General features: G+C 46.0%; 1 protein-coding gene across 1 annotated transcript in view; it reads right to left on the bottom strand.

Moving 5' to 3' along the window:
• The window catches only part of MYO1G (myosin IG), a 212,900-nt gene that overhangs the window by 141,211 nt on the left and 48,557 nt on the right, over nt 1–23,132 (bottom strand). The window contains exons 10-14 of the mRNA XM_063452858.1: nt 18,427–18,541; nt 17,765–17,935; nt 17,173–17,243; nt 16,882–16,956; nt 11,103–11,235 (exon numbers count right to left, since the gene is read on the bottom strand). Of these exons, the coding sequence (XP_063308928.1) occupies nt 11,103–11,235; nt 16,882–16,956; nt 17,173–17,243; nt 17,765–17,935; nt 18,427–18,541 (565 nt within the window). The remainder of the gene's footprint in view (nt 1–11,102; nt 11,236–16,881; nt 16,957–17,172; nt 17,244–17,764; nt 17,936–18,426; nt 18,542–23,132) is intronic.

Raw genomic sequence — 23,132 nt, 5'->3', positions numbered from 1 at the left:
CACTGGGTTCTGCCCATAACAGAGGATTGCTATAAATCCAGAACTGAATGCAAAATTTAGACAAAAAAAATTTGATTTGTAAAAATACGCCAAATCGGTTCCAATCACAGCTTGGTTATCTTAAGTTTGAATGTTGCAATTCATATTTTAATTCAGTACAATTCATCTCTTAGGACAGCCGCTGTAAGAATGTGCGTTAAAACTGCCCAGAATGTCTAATACGGATTTGTGGCAGAAATGCCTCTGCCACGTGTTCTTGGAGGGCCTGCTTGCCAGCCTCCTGCAAAAAGACTATGGGCCCTTTAAAAACCTATGTGATTTATGTACTTTTGTACTCCATAAGGAGAGACCAACCATTGGCCTTAATTCCCTGGAACTGTTTTGGACATAGGACCGACCACGTGCATGGTCGGTCAAAATGAAAAAGACCTCAGGGTCGAAACGTTGCTGTTGTGGTTCCAAATAAAGTGCCTGTCTTGAACCAAGGAGTGCCTGGACCTCTTTTCATTTTTAAGTCAAAATTTATGACTTCCATAGAAATCCCAAACCCCTCTTTGGATATGTTGGGAGATGTGACTTTTGTGGGATTTTCATGTGTTTTGGGGGTACTTTTGGGGTGTTGTTAAAATTTATATTTTCTGTGCCTGGAGATAATTGAGTTTAGTACAGTTCCTGACTCAATTATCTCTCAGGCACAGGGGAGGGATTATCCTATTTTGTGTGGGAGTGTCCTGGACATGAGAGCCAATGTCATCACAGTGTGTACTTTGTCACAGTCCCCTCTAAGGTCCAGTGGAGAATGCCCCTGGAATATGTTATGGAAAGCCCCTTGCATGTGGACTTGCATATAAGGACAGTTGTGGCTGCTATTAAACAGTTTAACATCACCCTCAACACAGAGCCTCGTCTTGTGATTGTAGGGAACAGCTATGCTTGCTATTGTAAGAGCTATCCTGCTATACTCTCTGGAGTAGGAGAGATCTGCGCACTGGAAGCTGGATCCCTGACTTGGGTCCAGGGTGGGTGGAGGACAGCGAGACCCCAGCCAAGCTGCGGCAGCTAAGGGTCTACAGCTCTGATGGTGTCTGCTGGAGTGCTTGGAAGTACTCGAAGTTACTAGGAAGCAGTGATTGGCGGAGGCACCCAGTCATGGGGCCAGGCGGTCCGTCACAGGATTATTCACTGAAAAAGTTAAGTTTACATAATTTAGGGTAAAATAGCGAAATTCTCACATTAGCAGAGTTGCTGAATTTCTTTATTTTGGCTATTCGGTTCAAATCTGACAATTCCCAGTGTACCAAACCAAACCCTACGATCAGCAGCTGTTTATCGCGATGATTTACTGGATAACAAAAGTTAAATCTCCCTGAGTGGCGTGGTCAAATATGGAGAAAAAACTACTAGCTATACAGGAAATGTAACCCAAGCAGGGAGCGGCTCACAGTGAACACTGTTATTATTTATAAAGCGCATAGTGCCTTTAATACCGCACATGGTTTGGGAGATGCAGGTAGAGGGACAACATTCCAGCTTATTGTTAGGACAGGCTGGGTGCGTATGGCGGACATTCATGGTGTGCCGGCAGCGGCAGCCGTGTCTCAGCTGCCTGTAATAGATGAATGACTTTTCTCCATTAACGGATCAGTATCAGCTACAGAGAGAGATGGAGGAACCTGTTTAATGCACATCCCACGAGTGGAACATACGGACACTAATTAACCTTCTCACAATGAAGGAGCCACAAAGATTTATGCTTCATGTTTCCCTTCAGCAAAACAACTTTAATCATCTTTGATATAAAATACAAAGATTCAATAAATACCTCCCGTCCTGCACCCGCTGCCTCCCGTCCTGCACCCGCTGCCTCCCGTCCTGCACCCGCTGCCTCCCGTCCTGCACCCCCTGCTTCCCGTTCTGCACCCCCTGCTTCCCGTCCTGCACCCCCTGCTTCCCGTCCTGCACCCACTGCTTCCCGTCCTGCACCCACTGCCTCCTGTCCTGCACCCGCTGCCTCCCGTCCTGCACTCGCTGCTTCCCATCCTGCACCCCCTGCTTCCTGTCCTGCACCCACTACCTCCCGTCCTGCCTCCTGTCCTGCACCCACTGCCTCCCGTCCTGCACCCCCTGCCTCCCGTCCTGCACACGCTGCCTCCCGCCCTGCACCCGCTGCCTCCCGTCCTGCACCCGCTGCCTCCCGTCCTGCACCCACTGCCTCCCGTCCTGCACCCGCTGCCTCCCGTCCTGCACCCCCTGCTTCCCATCCTGCACCCCCTGCTTCCCGTCCTGCACCCGCTGCCTCCCATCCTGCACCCGCTGCCTCCCATCCTGCACCCGCTGCCTCCCGTACTGCACCCGCTGCCTCCCGCCCTGCACCCGCTGCCTCCCGTCCTGCACCCGCTGCCTCCCGTCCTGCAACCACTACCTCCGTCCTGCAACCACTACCTCCCGTCCTGCACCCCCTGCTTCCCGTCCTGCACCCGCTGCCTCCCGTCCTGCACCCGCTGCCTCCCGTCCTGCACCCACTGCCTCCCGTCCTGCACCCGCTGCCTCCCGTCCTGCACCCCCTGCTTCCCGTCCTGCACCCCCTGCTTCCCGTCCTGCACCCGCTGCCTCCCGTCCTGCACCTGCTGCCTCCCGTACTGCACCCGCTGCCTCCCGCCCTGCACCTGCTGCCTCCCGTCCTGCACCCCCTGCCTTCCGTCCTGCAACCACTACTGTTATGGGCAAATGCAAATATTACAAGTTTTAGAATGAAATGTTGTATTTCTTAAACTGTGTACTTTGTCTTTAAGAGATATTGCAAACTGACAAGGTGTTAGAAATGGAACATATTGTTTTTCATAGATGTTTCTTTAAGCAATAACCTCAGTGCATAATATGTTTGCGCCATTTTGTCCCAGACGAATTACAATAACAATAACGCATAAACAAGTTTCAAGGCTATACTACGACTCTTTCAGTACACAATATACTGTGGTAACCCCAAGTTAATGGAACTTCCCCAAATCCGGGAATCTCCCACGACTGTGCACTTACGTCTTAGTATAAACAACAAATAAGCTATTCAGACTTTAAGATGCCATCTTGAACTAAGTCAGGAAAATTTCCATGACGTATGCACCCTTTAGTTATTGCCTTGTATCTTTGCCAAATTAAGGGAGGTCCTAAATTGATTTAAAGTAGACAAGTAACTTTTTCATATATGAACTATGGTGACTCTAAAATGACGACACTTAAGGTATAAATAGGTGTACTTTTAAATGTTAAGAAACGGAGGAGAGACTTGGAGACAGACGCTGCTCCATCTTAAAATGACTGAGAGGCTGACATGATGACATGTTCAGAAGGGTATGTTAATCTATTAATGATATTTGCAAGCATTTCATTTCATCTTATAAACGCTGCTATAATGGATGTTATATGTCTATATTTATATTTTTATATAATAAATATCTAAAAGACAAAACTATTGCTTCCAATACAATCCTTATTTTATATTGTATTCTCAATTATTTACATATGTTAAATAGAGGATCTCTTACTAACTATATAACATTATGGCTAAGATATCTGTATGGTTAGCCCTGCTAAGTTCTATGCTTTAAGACATTATAGAGGTAAATAAGGGAACCGCCCACGGTTACACTACCTCCGTCCTGCAACCACTACCTCCCGTCCTGCACCCCCTGCTTCCCGTCCTGCAACCACTGCCTCCCGTCCTGCACACACTGCCTCCCGTCCTGCACACACTGCCTCCCGTCCTGCACACACTGCCTCCCGTCCTGCACACACTGCCTCCCGTCCTGCACACACTGCCTCCCGTCCTGCACACACTGCCTCCCGTCCTGCACACACTGCCTCCCATCCTGCACACACTGCCTCCCATCCTGCACACACTGCCTCCCGTCCTGCACACACTGCCTCCCGTCCTGCACACACTGCCTCCCGTCCTGCACACACTGCCTCCCGTCCTGCACACACTGCCTCCCGTCCTGCACACACTGCCTCCCATCCTGCACCCCCTGCCTCCCGTCCTGCACACACTGCCTCCCGTCCTGCACACACTGCCTCCCGTCCTGCACACACTGCCTCCCGTCCTGCACACACTGCCTCCCGTCCTGCACACACTGCCTCCCGTCCTGCACACACTGCCTCCCGTCCTGCACACACTGCCTCCCGTCCTGCACACACTGCCTCCCGTCCTGCACACACTGCCTCCCGTCCTGCACACACTGCCTCCCATCCTGCACACACTGCCTCCCGTCCTGCACACACTGCCTCCCGTCCTGCACACACTGCCTCCCGTCCTGCACACACTGCCTCCCATCCTGCACCCGCTGCCTCCCGTCCTGCACACACTGCCTCCCGTCCTGCACACACTGCCTCCCGTCCTGCACACACTGCCTCCCGTCCTGCACACACTGCCTCCCGTCCTGCACACACTGCCTCCCGTCCTGCACACACTGCCTCCTATCCTGCACACACTGCCTCCCGTCCTGCACACACTGCCTCCCGTCCTGCACACACTGCCTCCCGTCCTGCACACACTGCCTCCCGTCCTGCACACACTGCCTCCCGTCCTGCACACACTGCCTCCCGTCCTGCACACACTGCCTCCCGTCCTGCACACACTGCCTCCCGTCCTGCACACACTGCCTCCCATTCTGCACCCGCTGCCTCCCATCCTGCACACACTGCCTCCCATCCTGCACACACTGCCTCCCGTCCTGCACACACTGCCTCCCGTCCTGCACACACTGCCTCCCGTCCTGCACACACTGCCTCCCGTCCTGCACCCTCTTATATCGATAACCTGTCGCTGTCGATACATTTCTTTCATATTAAACATGATGCTCTAGATAGAAAATAATTTATTTTATTTTAAATAAACATTTAATTTGCAATGAAGCGGAAACAGCAGGATTTCTGTTCTTGCAGCGTAGACGCGAAGCTCACCGTAACGTTACTCAGAGCCGAGGGTTCATGGGCAGGTCACATCTCGCTAGTTAAAACATCTCTCTATAGAGACACGCACAGATTCACATTAACATTACAAAGCCAGGGAGAAGATGAGAAAATAACGATATTAACAATGAACCGTGCCGCATTATGGTGCCTGCATGTTGCAGATTTTACAGGGAAATCCGTTTATTTTTAATAAAAAGACCCTGTGTTTATTGTCTGGTAGTTAGAGATTTAAGGGAGATGAAGAGTCCCTCCGGGATCTTGGTTCTTTAGTTTTGATAAATAGAATGTGATTTGTTTATACAGATTGAGACCGATGCGCAGTTTAACACTTTGATAACTCTCCCAAACACAAAACAGAGTCCAGGGCTCTATTTGCCATGCTACCTAGGGCGCTTGATCATTTTAAAGCGGCACTGTCATGCCGAACTTATCTTTCCCCAATCGCTTCCTCTTTTCTTCCTCTCTAAGAACCTGTTCTTCTTTTCTTCATAACTGATGTAGTTTTTGTTACAACGTAAGACAAAGTAGGACTATTTTGTCTTGTGTATTTTTTCTACGCTTGACCATCTTTGACCCAGGGAGGAGATAAGCCTGCTCCCTTTCCTGTAGTTAAAGAAATTTTCCCACAATACTCACCTCTCCTCCTGCTGCTTCATTCAAATGAAATTCCAATCCTAATCGTGCAATGACTGCAACTTGCAGCCGCTTAGTAAATAGCTCCCTAATTCCCACGGTATTAGAAACTATCTACTAAAAGGCCGAAATACCAAAATTTACTAATACTAAATACAGATAACACGAATAGGCCCAAATAGGATCAGAATTTCATTCAAATGAAATCCAGACCCAAACAAAAGTACCGAATGTTGTTCTAAAACAAAAGGACAAGGGGGGCGGGGCCTGACCTGCAAGCAGAGCAGTCGCATGGTGGATGAGCTCCCACCACACAGGCTGTTTATCGGGAAATACCAGCAGATCTCCTGCCTGAATTAATGCCGGGGTGCGCTACCCTTACTGGGGGCGCCCTGGTGAATCATCCGATACCGGACTCGAGTGTTCCCCGCAAGCGAGAACTCCAGGTGACAGGCTGCGGCCTACGGTGGCGGCCTAGCAAGCTTAGGACGGGAGAGGCGGCCGATCTCCCGACCCAGCAGCGCACCAAAGCAGCCGTTCCCACACAAGAGCCCCGTCACCCCCCCCTTGGACCGGCGGGGGTTATCCCGGTCCAAGCCTCGGAGGCAACTGGGAGAGCACAAGCCACTAGAGCTACTAGACCCTCCTGTGACTCACCTAAAATGGTGGCAAACGCGTGGCCCCCGGACCCCAGAGACACCCATCATGAGCTGGAGGACAAGCTGGATGCAATCTTCACGGCTTTCTGGAGACGGCTGGAGTGCAAGATTCGTGAGCGCCAGCAAGCTGCTACCCTCCAGGAGCCACAAGCCCAACCACGCTCCCGTCGCAAACACGTGGTTCTCAGGGTTAAGGGAGCTCGACAAAGACGGCGGCGGAGACGACCGCACTTTCCGGGTCGCAAAGCTACATGCCAGTATCCCGATGCAGTTGGGAATCAACACAGCCGAATAGCCACACACCTAAATCCCTGCTACCAGCCACGACCTGCTCTGAAGCTTCAGCAGTGCCTGCATCCCAAACCACTGACGCCACCTGGGAGCACCGAACAGACAACACTAAGCCTGCCATATGATTCTCCCAAGCCGGTATGCCTTCACCTACATGAGACATCTGGCCCAATCGTGAGACACTTGTGGCTGGACACTGGGATACCACAGCGGGGCGTAGGCTGATCTTGGGACAGAACCTTGTACTTGCAGTATCCTGCAGGGTGTCACAGTACTGCACCCATTGTTGTCGTATGATGTGGGGAGCATACTTCTTTATTCTAAATGGGGGTTGCACAGTTTGCCTATCATGGGGTCTTCTAGGGTTTCTATTCCCACTCTATTATTACCCTACGGTTATAATCTTGAATGCTTTAGTTACAAAACAATAAATGGGTGTAGTTATGCTGGCTAGCAAGCACCATTTTATTGTTCTCTTATAATGTTCTCCGGTAATGCCATGCCTGATGCTCTTTGTGTTAGCAACGCACAACACTAGCATGTAACTATATCCTGACCTACTCAGCATGCATTCTTCTTGTTCTACTTAACTTTTACACTTCAACAGTTACTTATCCTGACCAAATCTTAAGATTAATAATGCTGTTGGACACCATATCATATCATTAATTGTTATAATGTTGTCACTAGACTTAACTAACTCGTAACTAGCTCTGAAAATCGTTTGAGACATGCTGATCCACCATGTCATGTATTAATATAAAAACAGTGCATTTTTTCCTGATATTGTATGTTCCACCAATGCTTTATCTTGTTTTACCCTTAACAATGTCTACATGAAGCTGTTTGCATAATACTGCACTACAAAAATAAAGAATTCAAAAAAAAATAAATGGGCAAACTATACTCATTCTGTTATGATAAAATTCAGTAGTTTCACCAGCAAAATCATTCGAAAGGTGAATGAAGCAACACAAGAACACAGGAGGAGAGGTGAGCATTGTGGGGAAATTTTGTTTGACCACCGGAAACGGAGCGGGCTTGGCTTCTCCGTGGGTCAAAGCTGGTCAAGCGAAGGACAAATACATAAGACAAAGTAGTCACAACTGTGTCTTATGCTTTAACCCCTTAAGGACCAAACTTCTGGAATACAATGGAATCATGACATGTCACACATGTCGTGTGTCCTTAAGGGGTTAAGGAAAACTAGATCAGAAAGGAAGAACAGATCCTGAGAGAGGGCGAGAAAAGGAAGCGATTGGGGAAAGGTAAGTCGGCATGACAGTGCCGCTTTAATCCGGCTCTAATTCAGCACCAGGTCCTGGCATCCCGCTTGCAACAGTTTATTGATTACTATTTACAAAACATGCTAAGGACCAGGGCCTCAGCCCGCCACCTCCACGGGACTTTATTCCGTTACTGCAATCTTAATAGAGAGCCGGTATCAACCCCAGTAAAGCATTTTTTTTTTTTTTTTTTTTTTTAAATATACGCTGACATACATGCCATGCCTCCTTCCAGCTACTATTCGAAGGAACATGGAGTCTGTGACGAAATGCCTTTTGTCACTGGGTTTATTGGTCACAAGCTGCCCTTTACCCATGGCTGTTGGAGGAGCCTGATTGCCAGCCTCGTACCTGTTGACTATGGTCCCTGGGAGATTTGGCCCTTCAGGTGCAACATTTGGGCATATTGTATTTTATTGTGCGACTACTGGCCCTTTAAGCACAGTGAATGGTATTTTATTTTACTGCTGCTGGCCCTTTAAGAACTGTCTGGGGACATATTGAGACTTTGGGTAACAATACCCTTTAAGACTATGGCCCCTGGAAGGTATTACCTGTTAGACTCTTTTAGCAGATTGGATTTTATAAGACTGTCCCTTTAAATAATATGGAACAATTCTGCAGCTTTAAATTGGCACTTCGGATGCAGCCGAAGTGGCCGCCATTCGACAAACGAACACGTGGCGGCGGCCATCTTTGTTCCTTCGAACGAGGTCAGCGGTGTGTGTAGCCAAATCCATGGAACTGAAATCGGCTACACATTTTACCAAACACTGCTGACCCTTACCTTCTCCTACACTTCGTTTTTCAGCTTCAGAGACTAAGTCCCGTTCGAATATTTGACCGACCGCACAGCCCAAATCTATGGAACTGTTTTGGGCAGGAAATTGTGCTTGCGGTCGGTCATAAAGGACTTCCAACCAACTTTTGATCCACTGGAGGGATTTGTCTGATTTTTGGAAGGGTTTATGTTTAAAGTGTGCTGACTCTAAATATGAAGATTGGATGTACGGTTTTAAAGTTATAGCACATGTATAAAAACTGTAGTTTTCCTGGCTGTAATAATTATGTTAACTGGTTATCTGAGGGGAGGGAACCTGTGGGTTGCAACCGTTATGCTATTGGCTATTTTACCCCTCCCCTGTGGGCGGTCTTATATGTCTAAGATGGAAATAAAAGCAGACTGGGTGTGCTAGCACCTCAGATCATCTTGGACCTTCATGAAGTTTCGGCTCATGTTTGGGGGATTGGAGAACTACACTCTGGGGATTGCAATAATCACTATACTCCCCAGGGTATAATCACTAAGCTCTGCTAAGAGCTTGTTTTTGTTCCTGCTCTCTGGAATTCGGAGAGGTCCACCTACTGGAAGCTGGACCCTGGTCTTCGGCCCAGAGTGGGTGGAGACGGTGAAACCCCAACCAAGCTGTGGCGTTTTGTGGGGTCTGCAGTGGTTATGGTGTCAGGCAGAGTGCTTGGAGTCCTCGGAAAGCACTAGGAGCATCCGTCAGCGGAGGGTACCCGGTCGGGGTGCCAGCGGTTCCGTTACAGAGTCTATGCCCAAATATCTAAATTCTTAGTTGGTGGGGTGACATCTCCCCCTCAGGAGACCCCTGTCTGATAAACTAGTCTGCATATTTTAGTTGCCAAACACTACAGACTGATTTCATCCCACACACTTCCTAAAATCGGCGCAGATAATAACAGTGTGCGAGGCTGCGCCACGCAGGGACTGATGCTATTTCTGCCCAATGCTAAGAACATGCGTGGGCACACGATATTAACAGGTACAGAGAGGAAGCTGAGGGGAGAGGCTAAAACCTCTCAGAGGATGTGCTTTCCAAGATTGAAAGTCAAAGAGAAGCAGATTAAAACTGAGAAACGCACACACCTTTCTGGGTATTGTGTAAATATCAATTAACAAGTTCTGTTTAATAAGTATATTTATAAACAGTAAGGCAATATACCCTTATTACAGAGCAGACGCAAGGTGAGAGCAAGCAAATGTACGAGACTGACTGTTTTAATACATGATACATGATGTGTGTAATAATAACCTTATTACAGGCAGGAGTGATGTCAGAACCAGTGTGTAATAATAACCTTATTACAGACAGGAGTGATGTCAGAACTAGCCTGTAATAATAACCTAGTTATAGACAGTAGTAGTGTTAGAACCAGTGTGTAATACTAACCATATTATAGATAGCAGTAATGTCAGAACCAGCCTGTAATAATAACCTTATTATAGACAGGAGTGATGTCAGAAATAGCCTGTAATAATAACATTATTATAGACAGGAGTGATGTCAGAACTAGCCTGTAATAATAACATTATTATAGACAGGAGTGATGACAAAACTAGCCTGTAATAATAACCATATTATAGACAGGAGTGATGACAGAACTAGCCTGTAATAATAACATTATTATAGACAGGAGTGATGACAAAACTAGCCTGTAATAATAACCTTATTATAGACAGGAGTGATGACAAAACTAGCCTGTAATAATAACCTTATTATAGACAGGAGTGATGACAGAACTAGCCTGTAATAATAACCTAGTTATAGACAGGAGTGATGACAGAACTAGCCTGTAATAATAACCTTATTATAGACAGGAGTGATGACAGAACTAGCCTGTAATAATAGCCTTATTATAGACAGTGGTGATGTCAGCATAGACTCATGGTTGTGACCCATATTTTGGCCTTTGAAATAGGCACACCGATCACACTGTGGGCAGTGTTTGTAGTTCATTGTAGCATCAATACTTTTCTGATGATGAAGAGATGTTTAACCATGGAAGAGTCTAAATGACTTTCTAAAATGTATTTGTTATTTGTTATACTAAAATGTAATAATTGGTTGCCAAGTTAGTGCAAGCTACAACGATATCATTAGTTTCAGTTATGTCATTTAATTAAAGAAATACTGTCATTTCAGTGATGTAAGAATACCGGTACTTTTGATTCTGTAATACAGTACATGTCTGATGTAAGAGGAATTGCAGTGAGTAATTTGGTGATGTCATAGGATCATTTCAGTGATGTAAGAGTAATACAGGAATGTCAGAGTGCATTTATTTTCTGAAACACATACTTTTAGTTGGGCTAATACAGACACCCCGGGTAAGGTGCCGTACTTCAGTACACCGGTCATGTTGCCGAGATAAAGAGTTTTATTGCCCGGAGCCGGTTTCATTATGGGATATTGGTGTGTGCAGGGTACATTGTATCACTGATTGGCATGAGGGCACTTACCTTACATGCCAGGTTCTCTACCAGTGCAATCATGGAGTTTTTGAAGAGCGTGGCAGCTGTCAGAGGCCTTTTGGTCACCTCGCTGATGCTCAGTTGTCCATCTGGCCACATTTCCCTCAGGACGGGATCTTTGCTGGAATGGAAGAGAAGACTGAAGTGGGTTTCTGGGGGCAGCCACATTTTTCTATGGTTCACCCTCTGTAATGGGCCCCAGTAAATGTTACCGAGAACCTCGAAATGTTTCCAGCTCAGATTATCATATCACCAAGATCAAACATTTGGCAATGATTCGTTTGATGGTCAGTTTGGTGTTTATTTGATATTATCTGGCTGGGTTTCCTGTTCCTGATTAATTCCCAGATGGCTGCACCAGGATTAGGGGATTCGATATATTGGGGTTCTGTAAGGAACTATTTTTTTTTTAACAGAAAGGATGCAAGGAATAGCCTTCCAGTAGAGGTGGAAAAACTGATACAGTGAAAGAAGTCAAGAATGCTTAAGATAAACACCAAGCTGCCCTGAGCAGGAAATGTGGCTTTTATCGGCTGTCAGACTCTTTAAACCGAGGCACAAAATTGTAGAAGTAGAATAATCACCTTCGATATCCATGGCAACTGTCCCACTTTTAGAATTCGCCCCCCTTTCTTGATTGCTAAGAAATCTGCCCTACGTGTTTATTTACATTTAGTATATGGCCTGAAATACAATGACCTCATTGCATTTAAAAAAACAAAAAATTCCTATTATTATTGGTATTTATATAGCAGCAACGTATTTCACAGTGTTTTGCAATATTATAAAGGGCTGAACACATGAGGCAAACAATTACAAATCTCGACAGGACCCTGCTGAAATGAGTTTACAATCTGGAGGGTTATGCTCAATAGTAATGATTGAAGCTGCAATGATTAACCGTGCAGAGTCATGTGAAACATAGCTAGTAAGCAAAACTAAGGAGGCTATATAGGACCTCTGTTTAGGCCCGAATCTCCAGCCGTGGCACTGATGGGGCTCCTAGACTCAGAAGGCAGATTAACAGATCTCCCTGCTCAGCCCGGAATCCCCTCACTTTGTTGAGGGAGCACTGTGGTCTGCACCAATAGCTAGTGCAGACCACTTTAAGAGCTCCTTTGCAGTCCTTCTCAGTGATTCAGAACACCACAGCCTGGAGCTCTTAAAGTGATCTGCACCCAATATTGGTGCACACCACAATGCTCCCCCCACTGGACCACTGGGAATCCAACTCACTCTCCACTGGACCACCTGGGATCATATCCCCCTCTTGCAAAACGGTAAGTAGGAAGAGGCATAATAAAAACTTGCACACACACACACGGTATTTCTCTGTGACTCCAGTTCTCCAGTTCTAAATCCACCTCCAGCAAAGCTCCTAATGTCTACGTGTTCATTAGCGTGAGTGCGTTTTATGTTTTAATGGAATTGTAATGGAATTAATGGTAAATCCCCATTGGGGACTCCTCTGTGTGCGCTGACTTTGTAGGGTTTGAAGATCCAAACAATAAATCCTGTAGGTATCGAACACAACCCCAATGTTTAATGTCCACGTATATTAAATACATGTCCCATATCCTGCCTAATACAGGGTTATTTACTAAAATGAGAACTGTGAATTTCATATTTAAGGCCAAAAAAGCTGAACTGACTGGAGAAATTCTCCAAGGCGCTATGATTCCAGTGCTGCTGTTTTCCCTTTTTTCTTACACGTTTTATTGATATCGTGGCATGTCTGTTATAACACCACTAGAACAGAGTCATCTAAGAAATAAAAGCAGGTTTGCAGTTCTGAACATGGGAAGCAAATAACAGAATTTTTAGCAAAAAGCTGTTAGCGAGTGGCGATTCCCAGAGAATACTTGGTGCCAGTCCTTGGCAAGGTACAGCTGGTGAATCGGTGTCACTGGAAACGAGAGATCTTATTGGCAGTACATGTCTTGTGTGTTGATGTACGAAATAAAATTCTAGTAAGAAAGAAAGACGTAGAAGGTGCTTTCGCTCTTCACAGCCAGCGGGAAACGATTTCCAGAGCGTTACTCCACAAAGAATAACACAATGCTAAGAAACCAAAATCAAATTGTGCTGAATTACTGATTTGTTTTATTAGCGGAGAAACATTTATTCCAGGACAACTGCTGGCTCATGCACTGAATTAATTAATGAACTGAATAATACACAGAGTTAATTAAACAAGTTAAATAAGCGATTGCAATTTTATTCCTATTAAATGTGCGCAGCAAAGAATCATGGTGAAATTCAGAACTAATGGGGTGTGTTCATTAAGGCCTCAATTTAATATTTTTTGATAAGATTTTCAAATGATTTAATATGTTGAAATAGATTTTAATTTTGTATTATTTTGTTATTTTTGTATATCTGACATATTTTTTATGTTTGAATTTTATGTAAAAATTCTAGAAGTTTATCCAAAAACATTAAATCATTTGAAAAGCTAAATCAAGGCCCAAGTCGGGAATTGAAAATTGGAGGCCAAAAATAGTCAAAATGCAAATAAAGATTCCGTTTTGAGCTTTACTATTTTGACCTTAATTTTGCAAATGTCATCTCAAATCTTTCCAGTTTTTAGCAACTGCATGGGCTCATGATAGGTGAAAGATTATAAGTAAGAACAGGGTCAAAGAGAAATTAAAAATCCAATAGGTCGGGGCAGGGGGCACAGGTTCAAAAGGATTAAAATCCAATACATCAGGGCAGGTGGCACAGGTTGAAAAGGATTTAAATCCAATATGTCAGGGCAGGGGGCACAGGTTGAAAAGGATTTAAATCCAATAGGTCAGGGCAGGGGGCACAGGTTGAAAGGGGATTAAAATCCAATAGGTCGGGCAGGGGGCACAGGTTGAAGGGGATTAAAATCCAATAGGTCAGGGCAGGGGGCACAGGTTGAAGGGGATTAAAATCCAATAGGTCAGGGCAGGGGGCACAGGTTGAAGGGGATTAAAATCCAATAGGTCAGGGCAGGCGGCGCAGGTTGAAGGGGGGTTAAAATCCAAAAGGTCGGGGCAGGGGGCACAGGTTGAAAAGGATTTAAATCCAATAGGTCAGGGCAGGGAGCACAGGTTGAAGGGGGATTAGAATCCAATAGGTCGGGGCAGGGGGCGCAGGTTGAAGGGGGATTAGAATCCAATAGGTCGGGGCAGGGGGCGCAGGTTGAAAAGGATTACAATCCAATACATCAGGGCAGGTGGCACAGGTGGAAAAGGATTAAAATCCAATACATCAGGGCAGGTGGCACAGGTTGAAAAGGATTAAAATCCAATAGGTCAGGGCAGGTGGCACAGGTGGAAAAGGATTTAAATACGATAGGTCAGGACAGGGGGCACAGGTTGAAGGGGGATTAGAATCCAATAGGTCGGGGCAGGGGGCGCAGGTTGAAGGGGGATTAGAATCCAATAGGTCGGGGCAGGGGGCGCAGGTTGAAAAGGATTACAATCCAATACATCAGGGCAGGTGGCACAGGTGGAAAAGGATTAAAATCCAATACATCAGGGCAGGTGGCACAGGTTGAAAAGGATTAAAATCCAATAGGTCAGGGCAGGTGGCACAGGTGGAAAAGGATTTAAATACGATAGGTCAGGACAGGGGGCACAGGTTGAAGGGGGATTAGAATCCAATAGGTCGGGGCAGGAGGCGCAGGTTGAAAAGGATTACAATCCAATACATCAGGCAGGTGGCACAGGTGGAAAAGGATTTAAATACGATAGGTCAGGACAGGGGGCACAGGTTGAAGGGGGATTAGAATCCAATAGGTCAGGACAGGGGGCACAGGTTGAAGGGGGATTAGAATCCAATAGGTCGGGGCAGGGGGCACAGGTTGAAAAGGATTACAATCCAATACATCAGGGCAGGGGGCACACGTTGAAGGGGGATTAAAATCCAGTAGGTTATCATACTCAGATATATATCAGCAGACCATGTATGACATTTGTTTGCGCTACCCCTTTGATGTATTTCTAGCCATTAATATAATTTATAGTTAATAACCTGTGGGTAAGACACAGATGCTGAGAGAATGAAACAGACCATGCCAAGCTTGGCTCTGTATCCAAAATGTCCCTGCTTCAGCTATTTAGTGATTTAGAGAATTAACGTCCTGTACCTTTAATGTGGTACATGATTATGTTTACTGGGCTAAGAGAACTGTTAACAAATCCTGCAGGGGGCGCATCTGAGCAGGAGTGTAGTTTTGGCTAAAAGCCACTCAACATATCCACAATAAAAGGCATTGTCTGAGAAGCTCAGTAAATACTCAGGCATGCGAAGAGTTAATCCCATTTTATCTCAATGCTAGATTTAATGGATTTATTTATTCGTTTTCTTAAAGCGGTTATTTATGTATTTTCCAGAACGGCCCATATAGCGCACTTGTGGCGTTCACGCTCCAGCGGGGCTATAGATCTACAGGATACGTCGTGCCATCGCTCTCCTGTTAGATACTAAAAATTTACTAATTGGCTGGAATCACAGCCTCCACATAGCAGCACAGACCGTCTTTATTTATAGCAGAGAAAAGAAATGTCAGGCTCTACGCTTGTCAATGGAAATGCAAGAAAATTGGGCTCTGGGATGGGAGGACACTGTTAAATAAAATATTAGATGGGAGACTGTACAATGCAGTAACGCGCTACCTGTCAGGATCTCATGTGATCAGAAGGGAAAGTTGGCATCTAACAGATTTGTCATTGGCTTGGTTCAGCTTGGCATCAGCTTGAGACAGATCTAACACAAGAAGCAGACACTATGCACGATGGGAATGTGCCCATCACTGGAGGCAGGGTGGCATATCCCACACATCTAGCATCGCCAGCTGCTGGGAAATCCAACTCCCATTAGACTCAGCCAGCAAAGAGAGGACACTGCGTGTCTGATGGTGTCCACAGATTACAACTCACATAGCACAGAAAGGATCCACGCAGCCACACGTGGAACTAAACATCAATAATTATACCAATTATAAACCAGTCTTATTTTCAGGACGTCTTTAGAAGAAACAACACCCACTTTAGCAAACAAACAACGTTTGTCATATAAAACAAAACCAGCTGTATCTGCATTGCAAAATGTATACGTGGAACTCACAGATACAAACAGAAATCCGTCACCAAAACCCATTTTAAAGGCTGGGACCACATATTGGCCACCGGGCTCACTGCCCACAGGGAGAATTATATAAAAGTCCTGTGTGCACTAACATCGCCAGGGGGACAGATTCTAACTCTTCACGCCCCTTGGACTTCAATCGTCATCATGTTTGGCAACCCTAGGGCAGTGTGGCACAATGAGTCCAATACATAGACAGCAGCGGTTGTGTTTTGTATGAATAATCAATAACAGTTCTAATAACTGGAGAGGAGGACTGAAGGGAGAGTTTCCCTCTTTTTGGGGAGAAGGCTGGCAGAATCACTTGGATACATGAAATAAACATGGAAATCATAGTATCTGCTCCTTTTGGAATTAGAGACCCACTGAGAGCCAGACCCCCTTTCTGGAACAAACTGAACATTTGACAGAACCAATCTATTTCATCCCCCAAGGATGTCCATGTCTCCAGGAGATAAAGGGACATGGCCAACCGTATGACTGTTTAGATGAGCCTGTGGGCATTGAAGACTCCCGTTACCTCCCACTATCTTCTGTTATCTCACGTTGCCTCCCATCATCTCACGTTGCCTCCCATCATCTTCCGTTGCCTCCCATCATCTCCCATTGTCTTCAGTTATCTCCTGTTACCTCCCGATTCACTCACCTGTTATATAGTAAACGTTTGAAATCTTGGAATAAGGTGTCCTTGTTCTTATCCAGGAAACCCTCCACGGAATACCTGGAAAAAGAAAATAGTGTAACGAAACTGTGTTTAATATCTTTTCATAGTTGTTTGCTAATTAATGACTTTAATTAGTTTATCGGGCTTGTATCCTTCAATAAGGAAATCACAGAGTTTATAAAGGGACATTACTCCTTCTCAGGTAAATAGGATTTTGGGTGAAGCAGATGGCAGATCCATTATTTAGCAGAGCTAAGTAGACTTGATACTCACGTAACATTGCCGGCGTAATGCTTAATGCGAAAATCACGATTAAACGCCATGGACTTGTCAGCGGTCGAAAGCTACGGGAGAAAATGTTAATGTTACCAATTACTGCAGACACGAAGGCTAAAATATAGGGTCCAAAACACACGGAGGTAAAAAGTTGGGGATAATATAAAGCGATCACCTGCTCCCACCCAATGCCCCATAATTCTAGTTATACCCTGAGCCCTGTGACACTTTACCTTAATATTATTATTTATAAAGCACCAACAAATTCTGCGGCGTTGTACAATGGGTGGATGTACAGAAACAACCGCTGAGGGCCCTGCTTAAACCAGATCCCATCCTTGGGGGAGTGGGGTAAAATTACACAAGGTGAGAGTAGGGTGTATTCAATGTTTGGGGAAAGTCGAATTCTAGAGTAGTTTACAGTGTAGGTTGGTTTTTAGATGATGCTGTTGCATTAAAGAAGGGTGAGCTGTTAGCAGTTTAAATGATAATCCTTCTCGAAGACGTGACTTTTCAGACTGGAGACTGTGTGAGAGTCTAATGGAGCCGGGAAGGGAGTTCCATAGGAACAGATTCTCATTGGTCCCACCTTTCTGCTGGTGTAGTGGGGGTGTCTGCCCAGCTTGCTGTTCATGGACTCCAGAAATATGGTGTCCGTGACATCTCCCACCGTCAGACAGGCCTCGTCCAGGATGGAGATGATGCCTTTGTGAGGTTGTTCAACTAGATCCACGATAATCTGATTATTAAAGTATTCAATCTGCAAAAGGAAACAAGAAAAGGTGCACTTCATTGAATGGGAGCCATTCCCAGCATTTTACATATTACCGCCATGGTGTGTTACATGGTCAGCCAGCAGGTGGTGCCCCAGGTTATCTATTCTCCAAGAAGTGGCAGTGTCACTTATAGAGTAATTTTTATATGGCAGCAGCTGGGGCGGGAGAAGGGGTAGAAGAGGTATACTTACCTGGAGCCCTCTCGCCATCTCCTGCCTTCAGTACTTGGAGCATGAACTACCAGGAACTGCGTTGTGTGCAAGAACTGGTGATTTCTTAGTGCAGCAATAAATACTGCATGGGATACTGCATGGGATTGGCTGCCGTACTGCCCCGTACTGGGGAGCAGAGCGCCCTCACCTGGTAACTCACGGAATCTGTCTACGTGCCATGGGTTCCTTCTAATATAATGTTATAGCAGAATTTAACCCACAGATCCCCACAACGCCATATACTCCATCTACGTGGAACTCACGTGCTGCCACTCGATGCCCTCTCGCTGGTACTCATTCTGTTCTTGCCGAAGGATCAGTTCAATGAATAACTGTTGCAGTTTCTCATTACAGTAATTAATACAGAATTGTTCAAAGCTGGAAAAAATAAAATTAAACATCAGTGATAAAATGGTAACAAACTATGGCGCAAAGCAAGGTATAGCGCAATCAAACTGTCTCCCAGACTGCGGATATTTCTATTACTACTTTAGGGTAGAGAGAGGTACAGTAAGTGCAGTAGGTATACAGTGTATGTATAGTTTATTCATACATTAAGGTTACATTATAGTAGAGGTAACAGTGGTGGCTGGTGAAGTTTTAAGATGGTGGGGCACCAGACTCCTGAAAAATTTCCTATACAGTGCAGAGAGCTGAGCATAATACAGAGATGCCTATACAATACATAGAGCTGGGTACAATACAGAAATATCTATACAATAGACAGAGCTATACAATACACACACACACACAGAGTACAGTCACACACACACACATACACACAGAGTACAGTCACACACAGAGTACAGTCACACACACACACACACACACACACAGAGTACAGTCACACACACACACACACACACAGAGTACAGTCACACACACACACACACAGTACAATCACACACACACAGAGTACAGTCACACACACACAAACACAGAGTACAGTCACACACACACACACAGAGCACAGTCACACACACACAAACACAGAGTACAGTCACACACACACAAACACAGAGTACAGTCACACACACACACACAGAGTACAGTCACACACACACACACAGTACAGTCACACACACACACACACAGAGTACAGTCACACACACACAGAGTACAGTCACACACACACAGAGTACAGTCACACACACACACACACACAGAGTACAGTCACACACAGAGTACAGTCACACACACACACACAGAGTACAGTCACACACACACAGAGTACAGTCACACACACACACAGAGTACAGTCACACACACACACAGAGTACAGTCACACACACAGTTACCTCTTTCCATTATGGGCTAGAAGGAGGGAGAGGAGGTAGTGCAGCTCTTGTAGTGTAGTTGTTGGGGAAGCAGTGACTCTTTCCTGTGTCCCCCTTCCTGTCCAGCAGTTACCAGGGGCTCTGGGAGCTTTAAGCTCTGTCCCTGTTGCCATTTAGCCCTACCTCCTCCACGCGGTAATTCCCCGCCCTGCCTTGCTATCTACTTTCAGAGTCCCGGGTGGGAAATAATGAAATCTTTCACCCAGGTACCTGCTTTAGCTCCCCCTGCACTCCTGTGACCCGGCCATGTGTGACCTTCGTCGGCCGCAGGGGATGTTTCTTTGTCCCCCCATCCCCTGTCTCTCTCTGTTACCCCTCTGTCTCTTTGTCCCCCCTTCCCCTGTGTCTCTCTATTACCCCTCTGTCTCTGTTTCCCCCTTTCCCTGGTGTCTCTCTATTACCCCTCTGTCTCTGTTTCCCCCTTTCCCTGGTGTCTCTCTATTACCCCTTCCCCTGTGTCTCTCTATTACTGTTCTCTTTGTCCCCCCATACCCTGTGTCTCTTTGTCGTCGTCCCCTTCCCCTGTGTGTTTCTATTACCCCTCTATTTGCCCCCCATCCCCTGTGTCTCTCTATTACCCCTCTGTCCTGGTGTCTCTCTATTACCCCTTCCCCTGTGTCTCTCTGTTACCATTCTCTTTGCCCCCCTATCCCCTGTGTCTCTTTGTCGTCGTCCCCTTCCCCTGTGTGTTTCTATTACCCCTCTATTTGCTCCCCATCCCCTGTGTCTCTCTATTACCCCTCTGTCCTGGTGTCTCTCTATTACCCCTTCCCCTGTGTCTCTCTATTACCGTTCTCTTTGTCCCCCCATCCCCAGTGTCTCTTTGTCGTCGTCCCCTTCCCCTGTGTGTTTCTATTACCCCTCTATTTGCCCCCCATCCCCTGTGTCTCCCTATTACCCCTCTCTTTGTCCCCCCATTCTCTGTGTCTCTCTATTACCCCTCTATTTGCCCACATCCCCTGTGTCTCTCTATTACCCCTCTCTTTGTCCCCCCCATCCCCTGTGTCTCTCTATTACCCCTCTCTTTGCACCCCATCCCCTGTGTCTCTCTATTACCCCTCTATTTGCCCCATCCCCTGTGTCTCTCTATTACCCCTCTCTTTGTCCCCCCATCCCCTGTGTCTCTCTATTACCCCTCTATTTGCCCACATCCCCTGTGTCTCTCTATTACCCCTCTCTTTGCACCCCATCCCCTGTGTCTCCCTATTACCCCTCTCTTTGTCCCCCCATCCCCTGTGTCTCTCTATTACCCCTCTCTTTGTCCCCCCATCCCCTGTGTCTCTGTTACTCCTCTCTTTGTCGTCGTCCCCTTCCCCTGTGTGTTTCTATTACCCCTCTGTTTCTGTGTCCCTGCTGACCTTGTCACAGGAGGACTGAGGGCGGGGGCAGAGCTAACTATCATGCTCCCTCGCGGTTCCCATAATTCCCAGCATGTACACATCATGGAGTAATCCCTGTGCTGGGAATTACGGGAACTGCGAGGGAGCATGGTAGTTAGCTCTGCCTCCTCCCTCAGTCCTCCTGTGCTGACAGCTATACTACTATCAGTATCAGTGGGTGTGCCCCCGGACCGGTTAGTCATACACCACAGGAGATAGGGCCGCCGGCCGCAAGGTAAGTAACCACCTCAGAGTGTGCCGCCGGACCGGCCACCCGGCGGCACAGACACTGTCCTCACACACGGCACCGCTAACACACACACACACACACATTACATCCCACACCCAGTGCACCCCTCACAAAATGCACCCTACACCCAGTGCACCCCTCACAAAATGCACCCTACACCCAGTGCACCCCTCACACATTACAGACACACACAACATCCCTTATACACACTATATTCCAGGCACACAGCTTTGAATTCCTGGCACTATAGTATGCCTTTAAATACCCAGATGGCACAAACTGCGAATGGGTCAGGGTGGAATCACACCCAATGTAAACACTGGGGCCCTGATTATCAATATCTGGGGCTGTGTGTGACTAATATCACTATTGATTATCTGCTGTAATCCCCTTGGTACCGGGTGTATTATATGACGGGTAATATCACTATTGATTGGCTGCTGTAATCCCCCTGGTACAGGGTGTATTATATGACGGTAATATCACTATTGATTATCTGCTGTAATCCCCCTGGTACACGGTGTATTATATGATGGTAATATTACTATTGATTGGCTGCTGTAATCCCCTTGGTACAGGGTGTATTATATGACGGTAATATCACTATTGATTGGCTGCTGTAATCCCCTTGGTACAGGGTGTATTATATGACGGTAATATTACTATTGATTGGCTGCTGTAATCCCCTTGGTACAGGGTGTATTATATGACGGTAATATCACTATTGATTGGCTGCTGTAATCCCCTTGGTACAGGGTGTATTATATGACGGTAATATCACTATTGATTGGCTGCTGTAATCCCCTTGGTACCGGGTGTATTATATGATGGGTAATATCACTATTGATTGGCTGCTGTAATCCCCCTGGTACAGGGTGTATTATATGACGGTAATATCACTATTGATTGGCTGCTGTAATCCCCTTGGTACCGGGTGTATTATATGATGGGTAATATCACTATTGATTGGCTGCTGTAATCCCCCTGGTACAGGGTGTATTATATGACGGTAATATCACTATTGATTGGCTGCTGTAATCTCCTTGGTACAGGGTGTATTATATGACGGGTAATATCACTATTGATTGGCTGCTGTAATCCCCTTGGTACAGGGTGTATTATATGACAGTAATATCACTATTGATTGGCTGCAGTAATCCCCTTGGTACAGGGTGTATTATATGACGGTAATATCACTATTGATTGGCTGCTGTAATCTCCTTGGTACAGGGTGTATTATATGACGGGTAATATCACTACTGATTGGCTGATGTAATCCCCTTGGTACAGGGTGTATTATATGACGGGTAATATCACAAATGGTGGATACAATGCTAATAGATTGACAGACTGGTAGAGCCCCTCCGTTTCCTGAGTCCTTGTCCATTCCCTGTTTCCCCGTCTCTGTATATAGGCCACTTCGACTCTGCACTAAAACAGAAATATCAGAAGGACACGTGACAGCCAGGCACGGGGATACAGGGAAACACGTGTCGGTAAAACAAACACAATTAACTGCCTGCGTTCCACTGTTCTCTGACAGCTCTGTGCCTGGCCGTAGCCTCTCCCTGTGTTCATGCCATTCCCGGACTCCTTTAGCAATCATTGTGCAGCACAAGCAGATACTGGGATAGAAACAGACTGGGCATTATTCACTATACTGCCATCGTACAGACCTGACCTTGGAATTGTACAATCCAGATACAAATATCAGCTTTACAAATCGTCTGTTTCTCTAACATGGACTGTGTGTAAATAATGCCCAGAGTGGGTTCATATCACACATTCCATCCTTAGACAATATTATAATGTTATTTACAGGAATTCGCTTCATGTCTGATTTACAGCAATTCATTATTTGCTTGTTTTTCCTGATTATTTCAATTTGGTTTACGATTCACCACAATTCACTGTTTAGTAAATAAACCCTATGGATTGTATATTTTGAAAATTCCGTTTTGTTTGAGAAAACTAATCTGCAACAAACAGACAAACAAACAGAC

Source organism: Pelobates fuscus, chromosome 4, assembly GCF_036172605.1.
Source record: "Pelobates fuscus isolate aPelFus1 chromosome 4, aPelFus1.pri, whole genome shotgun sequence".
Lineage (NCBI taxonomy): Eukaryota > Metazoa > Chordata > Amphibia > Anura > Pelobatidae > Pelobates > Pelobates fuscus.
The sequence above is the reverse complement of the archived record's forward strand: the minus strand, read 5'-3'. Positions and strand labels throughout refer to the sequence as shown.